The sequence below is a fragment of the Salvia miltiorrhiza genome, chromosome 3, assembly GCF_028751815.1.
Source record: "Salvia miltiorrhiza cultivar Shanhuang (shh) chromosome 3, IMPLAD_Smil_shh, whole genome shotgun sequence".
NCBI classification, from domain to species: domain Eukaryota; kingdom Viridiplantae; phylum Streptophyta; class Magnoliopsida; order Lamiales; family Lamiaceae; genus Salvia; species Salvia miltiorrhiza.
Window position 1 is genome coordinate 24,324,451 of NC_080389.1, and position 16,964 is coordinate 24,341,414.

The 16,964-nt window shown below is 37.6% G+C and overlaps 2 protein-coding genes across 2 annotated transcripts; both read left to right on the top strand.

Moving 5' to 3' along the window:
* The first annotated feature begins 522 nt into the window (after nucleotides 1-522).
* Nucleotides 523-2,963, top strand: LOC131015688 (dynamin-related protein 4C-like). The gene is made up of 2 exons (XM_057944106.1): nucleotides 523-1,900; nucleotides 1,983-2,963. Exons 1-2 carry the CDS (start codon nucleotides 659-661, stop codon nucleotides 2,805-2,807), a joined length of 2,067 nt encoding a protein of 688 aa, XP_057800089.1. The 5' UTR covers nucleotides 523-658; the 3' UTR covers nucleotides 2,808-2,963.
* Nucleotides 2,964-12,470: 9,507 nt separating this feature from the next.
* LOC131018561 (probable CCR4-associated factor 1 homolog 11) lies at nucleotides 12,471-13,250 on the top strand. The gene has a single exon (XM_057947276.1). It carries the CDS (start codon nucleotides 12,471-12,473, stop codon nucleotides 13,248-13,250), a length of 780 nt encoding a protein of 259 aa, XP_057803259.1.
* Nucleotides 13,251-16,964: the final 3,714 nt, after the last annotated feature.

The window sequence follows — 16,964 nt, forward strand, 5'->3', positions numbered from 1 at the left end:
TGTAATTGTAAAATTGATGGTGAGACCATGTATAAAAATAGAAAGTAAAGAGATTTGAGCAAACTTTTGAGGGACACCTCAAAAAGAAAATTATGGCAAACTTTTTAGGGACAGAGATAGTAGTTTTTAATGAAACTAAAGAGAATGAAATCATTTTGATTTAATTTAGATCTCTTTAATGTTAAAATATATGTTTAAAAGTTCAATTTGTATTAATTCTAATATAAATTTGTAGATAAATAATTAGTTGTCTGTATACGAATTTTAATATTTACTTACATAAACATACTCTTTTTATTTTGTTTTTCTCAATTATATTATGTGTAGATATAGATTTGCTTATATTCTGTAACTATTTAATATTTATATTTATTTATTTATTTAAATATATCGTTTAATTTTAATACTCGCTGTGCATCGCACGGGTGAACGTACTAGTTTTTTATATATTATAAATATAGATCCGAAAGAAAAAAGAGATTAATATTAAAAATGTTAGATAGTTGGATGATTTGACTATAACTTAGGGATATGTATAGAGTTGATGTGTTAAAAAATTTAAACTGACGTTGAATATCCCACGAAATCACGTCCTTGGTCACAGACGAAGGCCATAAAAAGCAGTTGCCTATCAGCAAACTTCTCCATTCCACACGAAATGTCATCATCTACATTAGTAGAGCCGTTGCCCTCGATGAAGATACGCGAACACCATCGCCAACAAGAGCCAGACGAATCTAAGCAAAGTTTGGCTCTGGTGAGCATCAATGGTGGTGGTGGAACAGCCTCCTCCGCCCCGCTCGTGTCGTCGTACAACGACAGGATCCGCCCACTGCTCGACGCCGTGGACAGGCTCCGCCACCTTAAAATCACGCAGGAAGGCATCCAGCTTCCGACCATCGTCGTCGTCGGCGATCAGTCGTCGGGAAAATCAAGCGTCCTCGAATCCCTCGCCGGAATTAGTCTCCCAAGAGGGCAAGGCATCTGTACGAGAGTCCCTCTCATTATGAGGCTTCAAAATCATCAGAATCCTCAACCGGAGCTCTTCTTGGAGTTCAACGGAAAAGTAGTCCCCACTGATGAGGATCACATCGCCCACGCCATTGTTGTGGCCACCGACGAGATCGCCGGCCAGGGTAAGGGCATCTCCAATCATCCCCTCACTCTGGTCGTGAAGAAGAGAGGCGTACCCGATCTCACCATGGTCGATCTCCCCGGAATCACTCGAGTTCCGGTTCACGGCCAGCCGGAAGACATCTACGAGCAGGTTTCCGGTATAATAATGGAGTACATCACGCCGGAGGAGAGCATCATTTTGAATGTGTTATCGGCAAGCGTGGATTTCTCCACGTGCGAGTCCATCAGGATGTCTCAGCGCGTCGACAAAACAGGGCAGCGGACTCTCGCCGTCGTCACCAAAGCGGATAGATCGCCGGAGGGTCTCCTCGAGAAGGTGACGTCCGACGACGTCAACATCGGCCTCGGTTACATCTGCGTGAGGAACCGCATCGGCGACGAGTCTTATGAAGAGGCACGTGCTGAGGAGGCTGCTCTTTTCCACACGCATCCTCAGCTCTCCAAGATCAGCAAGTCCATGGTCGGAGTCCCCGTCCTCGCGCACAAGCTGGTTCAGGTGCAGGCAAAGATCATCGTCAAATGCCTGCCGGAAATCGTGAGGAAGATCAACGAGAAGCTGTCGTCGAACGTGGAGGAACTGAACAAGCTGCCTCGGAACATGACCAACGTGGCCGAAGCTATGACGGCGTTCATGCACGTGCTCGGCGCCGCCAAGGAGTCGCTCAGGAAGATCATGCTGAGGGGCGAATTCAACGAGTACCCAAACGACAAAGAGATGCACTGCACGGCTAGGCTCACGGAGATGCTCAACCAATATTCTCAGGTAGAATTCACAAAATCGGCTAAAATTGTTTGGTGTAATGATTAACATGTTAATCTAATAGCCATGTGTTGAAAACCTTCAGGATTTGCAATCTCTGGGCGGTGCGGAAGAGCCCAAGGTTGCCTTCCTTGTTAAGGAGATGAGCGTTTTGGAGGAGAGCAAATCCATAGGTTTGCCTAATTTTCTACCCAGGGCTGCTTTCATGACTCTGTTTCAGGGAAAGGTGAATGCCTTATCACTGGCACCAGTTGAATTCTTGGACAAGATGTGGAGCTACATCGAGAAGGTGGTGGTTGCTGTGCTGATGCAGAAAGCGGAGAACTACCCGCAGCTGCTCTCCTCCACGAGAAAGGCGGCGCAGAATCTGGTGGCTACCAACAAGCACAAGTCGGTGGCTTGGGTGACTGACATGGTGGAGATGGAGAAGGTAAGCGACTACACCTGCCACCCCGACTACTCCGCCTCGTGGAACAAGCTCATGTCTCACCAGAAGGAGTTCAAGGAGATCCTCGGGGACCCCAACAGGGCTCCGAGGCTCAACATGGAGGGATTCGGAGTGGTGGAGGTGGGGCACTTGAGGAGCCTAGGGGTTGTGGTGCAGGAGGCATTCGACATCAAGATGAGGCTCACCGCGTATTGGAAGATCGTGCTGCGGAGGATGGTGGACTTCATGGCGCTGCATCTGCTCTTCACCATTCAGAACCTCATAAACAGGGACATGGAGGCCGAGATTATAAACGAGATTGTAGGAGCGCAGGGGAATGGGCTGGAGAAGATGCTGGAGGAGTCTCCCGGTGTTGCTGAGAAGAAGGAGAGGTTGAAGAATAGTATAAGGCTGCTCAATGAGTCCAAGGAGGTTGTGTCGAACATCATGGACCAGATTTCTGCGCTCAGCATGGGGAAGTAGATGCATGCTTTTCACTATATATATTGGTATGGTATGTTCAACTGCATGCCTAGGTTATTAAAAACTCTGATGAGAGATTTATCTAGTAATTATATGGCTCTTTTGTGTCAACTCCAGTCTCTATTTTGGAAGAAAGGTGAGTAACTTATCTAGTAATTACTTGTGTTGCTTCTTGGCATTACACATATTTTCTCAATGCTTGTTATGTTTAGGAAGGTAAATGACACTACTAGCTTAGGCCGTGGCATATTTCGTATGCATGATCATAGTCATGGATGGTGATGCTAAAGAATCTTAGAGACGATGCATCATTAATTTTATTGGAATGAGAAAACAAATAAAATGGTTTTTTGATTGATGAAAAAAGAAATTGAGTTTGTGGAGAGGATATACAAATAGTTTAGGTTATTTGTAGGAATGTTGCATTGCAAGAAAAAGTTAAAATTGAAGCGTGCATTTTCCTGTAGAATCCCTTTTTTTGTTCTTTATTAAATGAAGTCCCTCTATTTAATTATTCCAGCAGCCACAGTGTAGAGGGGAAATTTGAATGTAGTCTTATGCTTTTATACTTAAACCATATAAGAGCATCCGCATCGCTTACACGATAGTAGCCTACTCGTGTAAGGCTGCTATCGTGTAAGCCGATGCAGCCCTCACTTACACGAGGGCTACACGTTCTATCTTATAGCCCTCACAACCGTTGAAAATAGGCGCGTGTTTTACACGCGCCTTTTAAAAAAAAATTGAATATTTGAATTTGAAGGCAGCTTTGACCGTTGGAATTTAATTTTTTTTTTCTTCTCTTTATATTCCATCTTCCTCCTTCTTCTTCCTCATTTTCACTCCACAATTATCCTCATAAAGTAAGCTATCACGTAACACCAATGTAGATGCTATAAGTAAAAATTCTCTGGGCTGGACAGCGCGCAGCCCTGCTCTGCCATCCCCTTCTCATATACATCGAACACACGGGCCTTCACGAACAAACTCCCCCCCCCCCCCCCGGACCAAAATAATTCGGCTGAAACAGAGAGGGGGGTAAATATATTTCTCATATTTTGTATTTCAAGTTTCATAACTATATAGTTCTATTTCCCTTCTATTTTCATTTTATTTCAAGTTCACGTATTCGTCAGGTATGATTTTGGTATGTTTTATCATATGTTTGGACTCTCAACAGTTGTATTTGCATAAACTAGTACGTCCATTCGTGCAATGCACGACGAACATCGAAATTAGATGACATATTTAAATAATAGAAAATTAGTCTTAAATAAAATTAAAATATAAATAATAAAATAATCCACAACAATTACTCAATAAAATCTTGAATTTGAAACGTATATTTTCAACTTTGTATAAAGTATAATGATATAGTTATTAAATAAATTTAAATTATTTGATAATGAAAAATTGACATTGCACATTATTATTATTATTATTATTATTATTATTATTATTATTATTATTATTATTATTATTATTAAGTGTCAAAATGAATAAATTAATATTTTCATACACAAATATAAATAAAAAGTTGAAAATGTTAAGGAAGATATAAAAAATAAAATATTTTTAATTTTAATTTTTTCATAATTTTTTCACTTTAAATTCATTTTTTATGATTATTTATATCGTATTAAAGATCTTCTCACGAACTTAAGTAGTATATTAAGTATTTTTTTAAGTATTAAATTTGATGATGTTCAGGAAAAAAAATGAGTGGATTTTGAAAATACCCACTTTCTTTTAGTAAAATTAAATTTTACCCACTAATATAAAAACTTAAAAAAATACCCACAGTTACCATTTTACCCTTACATATAATTTTTTTACAAATACCCATTGTTCACTGGTTGTGAATTCAACTCAAATTCAAAACTGAATTCAAGTATTGATTGTGAATAACAAGTGTTGATTGCGAATTCGCGTGAATTCACAACCAACACTATTTCAAGTTGTGAATTCACAACCGATAAAACTTGAATTCACAACCAACACTATTTCAAGTTGTGATTTCACAACCAATAGAACTTGTATTCACAACCAATGCCGATAATTCAGTTGTGAATTCATAAACCCGGTTGTGAATTCAAGAACATTTGTACAAAATTGCGCGATTTTCATCAATTTCTTCATTACTTAAATTTTTTTCGATTAAATTCAAATTGAATTCAACTTTTCCTCAAATTTCTCTTTTAAATGGCATACTTTCTTAAAGTAATTGAATAAGAACACTCCCCAAAATCTAGAATCCCTAAATCATTCTCATTCTCATCCCAAAATCTAGAATCCCTAAATCTTCAGATCTGTGTCTTTTACTCTAGCCGGAGCGAGGCGGCGATGCAGATCCGGGGCAACGCAGCGTGGTGAAGGATGGGGCGGCGCGGTCGAGGCTAGGCTCCGTTGGATGCGATCGGAAGCAGAACAACGCAGTCGCCGGATTTCCGCAAGCAGGAAGGAAGCCGACGACAGCAGCGGCGGCGACACTGTGGTGGAGGTGGATGATTTGCAGAGAGAGAGAGAGAGAGAAATCGGCGGCGGTTGAGATCGGAGAAGCGGATACAGCGGATGCGCCGCTGCCGGGGTCGGTAGCTCTGCTGCTAGCCTCGTCGTGGGCGACGGAGTTGGCGGTGGCCGTGGGAGCATGCGGCGGCGCCGGCCGCTTGGAAGTTAGAGATCGAAAGAAAGAGAGAGAAGAGAGAGAGAGAGAGATGAGAGAGCGTGTAGAGAGAGAGAGAGAGAGAAATGAGAGAATGAGAGGAGGCTAGAGTTTGCCCATTTATATAGAAGGGTAATTTAGTCCTTTAACACAAAAATTGGGTATTTTTTATGTTTTTATTTGAGTGGGTAAAATTTATTTTTACTATATAAAAGTGGCTACTCTTATATATTAACACAAAAAGAATTAAAGAAAAAAAAATAGAGAAAAAAAATAATGAAAATTAGTCAAAAAGAGAGAAAAATGTAGGGAAAAGTTTGAGGAAAAAAATCATCTTTTCTACCCCCTCCGTCTCATAAAAACATGTATAGTATGGAATGGCACGGGTATGTTTTTATGGGACGGACGAAAAATGAAAACTATGCATATTTTTATGGGACAAATGGAGTATATTATATAGATTAGACAAAACCATAACTTGCTATCTAGAAAACTATTTGTTACAAACAAAATGAAGAATCAATCTATTAATTAATTCTATGAAGCGAAACATATTAAGTCCATGTTTGGTTGGACCTTTTTGGAGGTTAGAAATGAATTCAATTAATTGAATTCATTACTTGTTGTCTGGTTTAGATAATCTATACTAATAGATTAAGAGCCTAAGGCACAACTTGTGGATTGTCTATTTTACTCGTGTTATATATTAAAATACGGCTATTATTAAAGAAAAAAAATAAAAAACCTACAAAAAAACCCTTGAGAGCACAAAACGCAGACTAAGGGCCGAGCCTCATTAAACCCATTTACAGAAAATCCAAAGGGAAAAACCGTAAAGGGGAAAAAGAGTACTAGTCTAAGCAAATAAATGCAGAGATTTAGAGGATCGTCCTTTCTCTACAGAGCCTTCCTTTTTGGTGATTACCTTTTCAGAGATGTCCTATCTCCTGCTCCTTAGTAGCCGTTCTCACCAAACAAGGAACCCCGAAGATTGAAGCCTCAACAAAGTTTAAATCTATCTCCAACGGATGAATTCTTGAAGACCTTCTCAGTCCACGGTTCTATTCAAGACCCCTCCTATAAATAGAGCTCGAGGATCACTTCAATCTTCACCGATTCAAATACATAAGCTAAAACACTGCCGAATTCGTTACTCAGCAATTCAAAGCCATCCAAAGTTGAATCGAAGAAGAGAATCTCAAAGCCAAAAATTAGTCTCTACTGATTATACACATTCTCTTATAACTTAGGCAAATATTGTATATCCAAAGTCCATGTATAACTAATTACAGAGAGCCTGCTCTTTGTAATCTAGCTGACAAGTTTTCGAACCTCATTTCAACTGACCGAAATGAATGTTTGAGACGAGAGGAGTTCAGACCAGTGCTCTGACTCCGTGAGATCTTAGTCTTTGCAGAAAGGCATAGTTTTGTCTCAGTGAAACTAAGAGTGAGAAATCCAACCCAGTGTATTGGTACCGAAGATTGGATCTTTGGTTGTTTAGGTTTGTTGTGCACCCGTAAGCACAAGCCCAGTGAATTTTTTCAGTGTGATCAACTGATCGTGGATGTAGGAATTGAATTTCGAACCACGTAAAAATCCCTTTGTCGTTTATCGCTTTCAGTATTTACTTTCTTATCTGTGCACAAACCTTTTGTTAACTGAAACTGATTAACTGCAAAGTGAAATATAAATCTTAACAACGTGATTAATCACTGAGGCTATTTCAAAGTAAAGTTTTCTGCTGCCAGTGTTATTAGTCTAACTGATAAATCTTCGGATAGTCAGTAAGATTCATAACACTCCTCTGTTTTACAAACCTGACAGAAGCCTAACGCATATCAGTTAAAGTCTCGGACTTAACTGATAACTCCTTACTGAAGAGATATTCAGTATCAGTCGGCAACCGAAGTTATTCTAAAACTTTTTTAACTGCTAAAGGTTGTGTTGGTTTGTTTTTAAATGTTTTCGTTTAAATAACCTATTGGTGTATCCCCCCCCATACACCTATTCGAGACCTTATGGGACCCAACATAAATATAATCTGACACAGTTTGAGAAAGCCTCGAGCGAATAAAACCAGGAATATTGATTTTGTCAGCAATGGAGTACCCGAGCTAATCATCATTCCAAAAATAAACAGAAGAACCTTTCCCAACCAGACAATACGAGTCATCAATGAGCTCCGGTATAAAGGTCTTTGACACATCCCCAGACCAAAGAGGCCAACAACGTCGAGCACGGGCGGCCAAAATCATCCAAGTATCTACTCTGCATCATATTGTAACCGAATTGGCGACCTGTAATAATTTTCCATGCAAGTTTCATCAGCAATGCTTCATTCATCATGGCAAAGGAACGGCTACCCAATCCACCTTCATCCTTGATTCCATAGACCCGATCCCAACTCACCAAGCAAGAAGGGCGCTTAGTAATATCACCAGACCAGATGAAGTTCCGACAGGCAGTATCCAGCGCAACAATAAGCGACCTAGGCCACATATAGACCATCATAGTGTGCACTAAAGAACTTTGAATGACAGACTTCACCAGACAAATTCTCCCAGCCATGGAGAGCTGCAACCTTTCCAGCGAGCAAATTTATTCATGATGCGATCCTTGATCGCAATAAGATGTATCGATCTAGGACGTCCCATGAAAAACGGGGCTCCTAGATAAACCATAGGCAGCTTTCTGATCGGGAACCCAAGAATACGAGTAATCTGATGTTGATAATAGGGGGAAACACTGATCACTAATTTATTAGCAATTAAAACTGCAACTAACACAGCGCAATTGTAGTAATAAATAGCAACCGAGTATCGTATCCTCAAGGACTGATAAACGAAATGACTCTAAGTACTCCTAATCTAAACCATCACAGTATCCAGGCAATCGATATAGGAAGAAGATTTAATCAAAACTAAATTGCAAACAATAAATAAAATTCAGGTAAAGAAATCAAATGATAAAGCAACTGATCTTAGGGTAGTAAAGTCGTTAACTAAATTCACACAATCAACATATTAATCCTATTTACCAGTTTAATCCAGTTATGATGAGAGATCACGCATTTAATCAATTACTCTCATTAGAGCAGCAAAGATCGTAGATTAATAAATTATCTATCTCCGTCAAGTCTCAAGATAATCTACTAACTCCCAATAGCTCCTAAGAATGGCTCCCTAGATCCACCTATCTCCGTCAGATCTCAAGGTTAAAATCATATCATACATTCCTGAATCCGCTAAACAGTTATCTCCGTCAGGTCTCAAACCGAATAGCTACATATGCAAATTATTGGCCAGATAATCCACAAGAAATCAAGCACCGAGAATTATAAATCATAAACTGGAAGACAAATAGATATTAACAAATTAATCACATGAATCCAGCATGGTTAGGGTTTTGAGTTTCAGTATTATGCGGCTGTTTATTGGCCTGTATTGGGTTATCTCTCTGTTCAGGGAAGATATATTTCCCCAAATCGAACATCGTCTCTTTCGAGTTGTTGACTTTCGAAGTTGTCGCAACATAATGTTGTTGGAGAGAAGAAGACGACGTCTTCGTCATGGGACCATTAGGGAGAGGATGAAAGTCGCGAGAAAAATCATGAGGGAAGAAGAGGTTGCCATGAATCAACAAAGCCCCTGCGGCAGCAACTCCAGCAGCAAACAACGGCAGCAGTCACAAACCCTAGAGGAGGCGGCATGTAGGGTTTAGAGATTTATATCTATTAACATTTGCTAGTGATAAGGATTATAAATAAATATATCCATCCAATAAATTATCTGATAAAAGTAATGAATTAATAGATTTTTTTTTAAAATAATAGATTGTCAATTAAAATAACATTAATTACACGTACAACGTACGTTCTTTCTGCTAGTGAGTTAAAAATTACCCTTACTTAAGGGTAACTCAATCACTCAATTTGTTACCCTCAAAATAGAGAAACAAAAGAAAGAGAATCTTTTATTGCTGATTCCTTTCCGTTGTTAAACCAAACATTTAATAAAAATAATGGAGTAGTTATTATTATCATTTCTCCCTTTTATTTGATTTCATTCCATTTCTATTCTTCTACTTGAACCAAACTAGTACTAAGAGAGTACACTAATTCTAAATCCTTATATGGTATCCTAAAATCCTTATATTTCTAATTAGCAATCCTTTCGTTGGTCAACATCTGTAGCAATAATTCATTTTTATATATTTTTTTTATTCTATATTTATCTATAATACTTTTTATATATTTAGTTTAGTCGTGTGATATATTTATTTTAATATGATATTTGTTATTAATAAATAATCAAATTTATTTTTCAAAAAATTCAATCCCTCGGAGGATTGTTAGTGGAACCAAATTTTTGTAAGAAATCATAACCAAATTTTTTTAGAAGTGAACCAAATTTTATAAATTCACAATAATATAATTCTTGTTGCATTTTACAACAGTTTATACTTGGATTCTTATATTTTTTATCTTCATATTTATATATTATTTCAACAATTTAGTTTTTATATAATATAGGAAGATGAGAAAAGTAAAAATGCAAATACAATTGTTGTACAATGTAACATGAACCATTTTCAATCTTTAGACCATCATGATCTACGGTTAATTCATCACTTTGTTTGATAAATTTAAGATACTAGATTTGAATCTCATAGGGAGCAAAAATTTTAATTTTTAAAATTCACACATTTACATGAGGTATTATATAAATATGGCCACTTTCATATAGTAAAATTAAAATTTGGCCTATGAAATAAAAACATTAAAATTTAGCCAGTTTTTGTGTAAAAGTACAAAATTACCCCTTACTTTAAAATTTTAAAAAATGGCCGGTCACAATTCACAATTCAATCCTCTCTCTCTCTCTACCCCCCTTTCCTCTCCGGCTCTCCCTCTCCCTCTCCCTCTCGCCACCCATCCACCGCCACTCAATCTCCGGCATCGCATCGACAACGCCGCACAGCCACCACCACCGCGACGCACAGTGGCAGTGGATCTCTGGTCGCGCGCTGGAAGCCTTTGCTGCAGATCTCGCACTGGACGGTGTCGAACTCGATTGCGAAGATGGCGGTGGCTGACGGACGACGAAGACGGTGCTGCTCTCTTCGAGGAAGAAGGCGTGGACTTCGCCGATGACATCGATCATTTCGACACCCTCCGCCGCCGTGCACGCTGCCGTGGGGCCACCGCGCGCCCAGCTGTTGCTTCGTCTCGATTCGCTGCCATCGCTTCCAAATTTATGAAGCCTTACAATATGTGTGCTGGTGATGTCTTAATTTGATCTTGATGATGACTTTCTTCTTCCTCCTCCTCTGTTTTCTTTTTTGTATATGAAATGTTGATTGCTAGTAGCGAATGGAAATGTTTGGTTTTAAGGTTGGAAAGTGATGGAAAGGTTAGAAGAATTTGTTTTTTCTTAGAGAGGAGAGCATCATCGATCTCTTCCGCAACATTATGCTAGCTTATCCTTTGTTAGCTTGAGGAGGGGATCCGGAATGGAGTGTGGCAAAAACCAAACTTTGATCTCTGCAACAATTAAAAAAAATTGATGGAGAAAATTATTGTAGATTTAATTAAATATTTGAAGTTGAGTACTATCAATCAGATTTATGAATTCACAACCAGATCTATGAATTCACAACTTAGTGTTCTTAAATTCACAACTTAATATTCTTGAATTCACAACCAGATCCATGAATTCACAACTTAATATTTTTCAATTCACAACCAGCTCGATGAATTCACAATTTAATATTCTTTAATTCACAACCAGATTTATGAATTCACAACTAAAACTTAAATTTACAACCAAAATAAATTATAGTTTTAGTTGTGAATTCAAACTTTAAAAACTCAAATTCACAACTACTTGGATTCACAACCAAAATAAATTATGGTTGTGAATTAAATTATGGTTGTGAATTCGATTGGTTGTGAATTCACAAGCAAAAAATTCTGGTTGTGACTTAAATTTTTTATTGTGAATTTGACTGGTTGTGAATTCACAACCAAAAAATTCTGGTTGTGAATTAAATTTTGGTTGTGAATTCGACTGGTTGTAAATTCACAACCAATGTGAATTCACAACCAAAAAATTTTGGTTGTGAATTCCATTGGTTGTGAAATGCGGGATTTTTTAAAGGGGTGATGTAAAGTGGCCATTTTTTTAATTTTTAATGTGGAAGGGTATTTTGGTAACAGTGGCCATTTTTTTATGTTTTTATTTTAGTGGACAATTTTTAAGTTTACTATTTCAAAGTGGCCATTTTAAAAATTCACTCCATTTACATTGTGAATTCAGATGAATTTTCTTCATTTCTCGACACGAGGTTATTATTTTCTCTATAATTTATGAATTTTGGAAATTTGTATTTAGCCGCTTCACCACTGATATATTTTAGATGAGAAGAATGATTTATACTCAAGTGCCTTGTACTGTAGATGTTTTATCTTCATCATCAATGAACCTAACATTGTCCGACCTCAAAGAAGATAAGAGAAATATTATGAAGTGGTCATTGTATTTAAATATTTTTTAAATAAAACTATAATGCAATTTAATCCATGTGATATAATAATTTTTTTATATATGTATTAACTTATATGAATATAGATTAAGTGGGAACTCAAACCCACCGTCCAATTCAAAACTCTAAACTTTACTGGAAAAAATGGCACGAAATTTCATTCGTAGGTTATGTTCTTTTAAGTTTTAACACACAAATAAGTAATAAATTATAAATGAATTAAGTATAATAAGCAGAGTTTTATATTTTGATAATAATAAGGATAGTATCCTTTTGGTAATTATATTTTGATAATAATAAGGATAGTATCCTTTTGGTAGAGGAGTTGAAGTATGTATTTAATTAAGTTTCCTAATCCACGCAAGGAAAGGACTTGGTATTAGGTATCTATATATATAAGCAGTACGCATCAGCATCCGAAAAGAAAAGAAAACAAGATATTAAAGAGAAAGAAAATGGCGGTAGTAATACGCAAAGTGTGGCAGAGCAATCTTGAAGCGGAATTTGGTTTGATCAAACAATGCTCCAAGAATTTAAGGTTGGCATCCATGGATACTGAATTTCCGGGCACCGTGTTCAGCCTGGACATCCCGAAGCACCGCTTCTCTACCCTCTCCCCCGCCCAACAGTACGCCTTGATGAAGAAGAATGTGGACGCGCTCAACATCATCCAACTCGGCCTCACCCTCTCCGACGCCTCCTCCCGTTGCTGCGTCTGGGAGTTCAACTTCCGCGACTTCGACTCCGACTACGACGACTACAACCCCGACTCCGTCGCCTTCCTCCGCTCCAAGGGCATCAACTTCGACCTCAACAAGCGCAGGGGCATCAACTCCCGCTCCTTCGCGGCCCACTTTCTGGAATCCGGGCTCGGCTCGGCTCGGGCCTGGGTGACGTTCCACGGCCTCTACGACTTCGGCTTCCTCATCAAGATCCTCACGCGGGCCGCGCTGCCCGACCATCTCCACGACTTCATGATGCTGCTGCGCCGCTATTTGGGGGTGCAGGTGTATGATGTGAAGCCCATTGCGCGCTCCATGGCGCTGCACGGCGGCCTCGACGCCATCGCCAAGACTTTGTTTGTGGAGCGGGCCGTCGGCAAGAGCCACCAGGCCGGCTCCGATAGCCTCCTCACCATGCAGCTCTTCTTGCGCTTCCTCATCACCCGTGGCTGCTGCTATGCTCCTGCCATCTTGGCCCTTTTCAATTATCGTTTGTACGGATTGACTTGTTGATTTAATTTCTTCTTTTTTCACTCATTAAATTTATTAATACAATAATTTTTTCTTTTTTTTTTTCTTCATCTCTCAGCCATTAACTAATTATCTTAATTTTCCTACGTAAATTTTAATTTCCCCTTTGTATAATTCTCTCTCAATCCAAATCCCAGATCAATTAATTAATTAATTAATTTGCATTATTTATTTAACTAGTATGCCTTCCCGTGCACGGGCCATGATATAAGAATATCAAAATGTTATTATTTGTGAGTTAGATTAATTAGTAACAAAAAAAATATATTAATTTAAAATTAGTATGTTTGATTTAAAATAGTGTATAATAACAATATTATGAATTTAATTAGTATATTATTAATTTTAATGAATATTGTATAATAATAATAATTAAATATGTATAATAATTTATAGATTGTAAAGAAAATAATTTAAATCAAATATCGTTTTGAGTAAATAACACAAAACCATCAATATAAAATCATAAAAACTACGAATAATTAACAATCAATATATTTATATACATAAATAATTCATACACATAATTAAATACTACTCCCTCCGTCCACGAATTAAAGCCCCGTTTGAGGGTGGGCACGGAGACTAAGAAAGCTAAAAAAAGTGTTGTAGATGAAATATAAGGGTAGTTGACTAAAGTGATAAAGTAGTTGACTAAAGTGTTAAAGGTGTTGTGTGGTGAGTCCACTAGTGATAAAATGTAATAAATATAGAATATAAAAATGATAAAGTTGTTGTAAGGTGGGTCCATTAGTGGCAAATGGTAGTAAATATAGAAAAAGAAGAAGAGTAAAAAGGTACATAAAGCACAATAGGGCTTTAATTGGTGGGCAAAAATTTAAGTGCAAGTAGGGCTTTAATTCGTGGACGGAGGGAGTATGTAATATTTAAATTCTAATTTTAAGATAGAAACAATGTAGTCAAATGGCCATAATGAAGATTGAAAATCAATTTTTGGCACCTAATTTTAAAAGGGTTAATTGCCCATAAAATACTGAACTTTCTTCCAATTCTGATTTTACACACAAACTTTGAAATGTAGTGTGAAAATTACTAAACTTTAGATTTTATCTGATTTTGCTACTAATCCAAATTCCGACCAAATACCAAGCTAATATGACGTGCAAATATTTGACGTGACGTATCTATTGTTAATTTTTATTAATAAAAAAACACAAAGCAAATAACCCAAATTGTCAATAACTTAATATATCAAATCAAATAATAGTATTTTTTTTAATTCTCAAGTTTAAATCATTTTTTTCTAGTTCACTATTACACAACTGATTACTCCAATATACTATAAAATAGAAGTCATTCAAATAGTATAAATATAGTTTATAAAAAAATTAATCTTTAGATAATGAAAATTTAATAAACTTTAGTATTACTTAGCTAAATAAATTTTTTATATATTAAGTTATTGTTAATTAAAATGTTATTTGGTTGACGCACCTAAATTCGAAGAATCCCCTTACTATTATCGAATTTATTCAATTAATTAATTCAACTAAAAAATACTATTATTTGATTTGATATATTAAATTATTGAGAATTTGAGTTATTTGCTTTGTGTTCTTTTTTTATTGATAAGAAATTAAATAAAAAATATTATTTTGTCAACTAATTGTCACGCAATAATAAATACGTCATGTCAAAATTGGCACACCATATTATATATTAGCTTGCTATTTGGCCGAAATTTGGATTAGTAGCAAAATCAGATAAAATCAAAAGTTTAGTAATTATCACGCCACAGTTCAAAGTTTGTGTGCAAAATCAGAATTGGATGAAAGTTCAGTATTTTATGGGCAATTAACCCATTTTAAAACATCAAAATATGACAATTAATTAGGTGGTATGCCTAATTTGCCCTTTTTACTCGGCCGCTGGGGTGATTGCTCAACCGCTGGAAGCTTATGGGTGAGTTGCGTGCTCGCGGGGAAAAGCCAGCGCCCGCTGCGCGTATGGCACTAATGGTGCCATAAGTGCCATACGCATCATTTTATTACTTGGTTTTATTTTGAATTTTCGTTGGCACTTATGGCACTAATAGTGCCATAAGTGCCAAAAGGACCATTTTAAACACTTCCCCGTAGGATTTGGATGTTCCATTTAGGGTTTAAATTATCTATTTATGATTCCATTTATGATTTCTTGATACTATTATTTTTGTTTCTGTTGCGCGTATGACACTTATGACACTATTAGTTCCGTAAGTGCCAAAAGAACCATTTTACTTGGTTTTATTTTGTCACAGCCCAAAACCGTTTAGTTCCTTTGCAATTTTTATTTGAAAATTATTAAAGTTTCGAGTTATTAATATACTCCCTCCGTCCACGAATTAAAGCCCTACTTGCACTTAAATTTTTGTCCACCAATTAAAGCCCTATTGTGCTTTTTGTACATTTTTGCTCTTATTCTTTTCCTATATTTACTACCATTTGTCACTAATGGACCCACCTTACAACAACTTTATCATTTTTATATTCTATATTTATTACACTTTATCACTAGTGGACCCACCACACAACACCTTTAACACTTTAGTCAACTACTTTATCACTTTAGTCAACTACCTTTATATTTCATCCACAACACATTTTTCAGCTTTCTTAGTCTCCGTGCCCATCCTCAAATGGGGCTTTCATCCACAACACATTTTTCAGCTTTCTTTGGGGCTTTCATCCACAACACATTTTTCAGCTTTCTTAGTCTCCGTGCCCATCCTCAAATGGGGCTTTAATTGGTGAACAGAGGGAGTATATATTTGTGAGTCGAATTTATGAATATGTCTAGTCGCGCTCCTAATTAGATAGAAAATTTTGCTCAAAAATATTAATCTCTCCTTATTGGGCCTCATCTTGATTTTCTCATATTGATTTTCGTATCCGGCCACAATTTGATTTTCTTATCAACCATTTTGTAATCTTGGATGGCAAGTATATATTCTCAGCCACATATTTTATGCTTAGGCAGCAACCGACTTACTCCCTATTTAAATTTCAATCCATCATCCTTCTATCATCTTAATCCCTATTTTGTTCCCTTCTCAGTTTCACTACGTATCAACCGGTAATTTTAATTGTTTTGTAAATTTATGCAATTTTATTTCAACATATCAATCATTTCTTTCAATTCTTGCCAAAATCAGGTTTTCTACAAGAAATTTTGTTTCCAAATCCAATCATGCATACACACATCATTAAATCTAGTGTTTGTAATTCATAAGAAATTGGAATAGAATGCATATTCACTGATTTTTACAAGAAAGAAACTCAGATTTAGAAATCTAGATGGACAAAAGGAAAATTGATGAAGTTTGGGGGAGGGATTGCTCGCCGGAGCATCGACGCCGCTGCGTGTGCAGGGGCGGCAGCGGCGCTATCGTGTTGACTGCTGCTGTGATTTTCCGGTCGCGACACAGGGAGGAGATGACTGGGCTGCGCTGCTGTCGACGCGAGGGCGGCGATGGTGGCTGCTGCTGTTGTCGGCGAGAAGGAGGTCAGGAATAGGTGGCGGCAGGGGTCGCCAGAGAAGGGGGCGCGGCAAGGAGAGGGGCAGAGGGGGAGAGAGAGGTCGAAGGGAAGGAAGAGATGAGGGAAGAGGGAGAGAGGTTGAGGAGAGGACGGGGGGGGGGGGGGGGGGGGGGGGGGCAGAGCCGCCGGCCTCCGGCAACTGGCTGCCGTCTGGTGG

What these genes read in the sequence shown, in the direction of transcription:
- LOC131015688 (XM_057944106.1), top strand. Translation starts at nt 659, where the DNA reads ATGTCATCATCTACATTAGTAGAGCCGTTGCCCTCGATGAAGATACGC. An exon ending in TGCTCAACCAATATTCTCAG is followed by an intron (nt 1,901 to 1,982) that starts GTAGAATTCACA and finishes GAAAACCTTCAG; the next exon opens with GATTTGCAATCTCTGGGCGG.
- LOC131018561 (XM_057947276.1), top strand. Translation starts at nt 12,471, where the DNA reads ATGGCGGTAGTAATACGCAAAGTGTGGCAGAGCAATCTTGAAGCGGAA.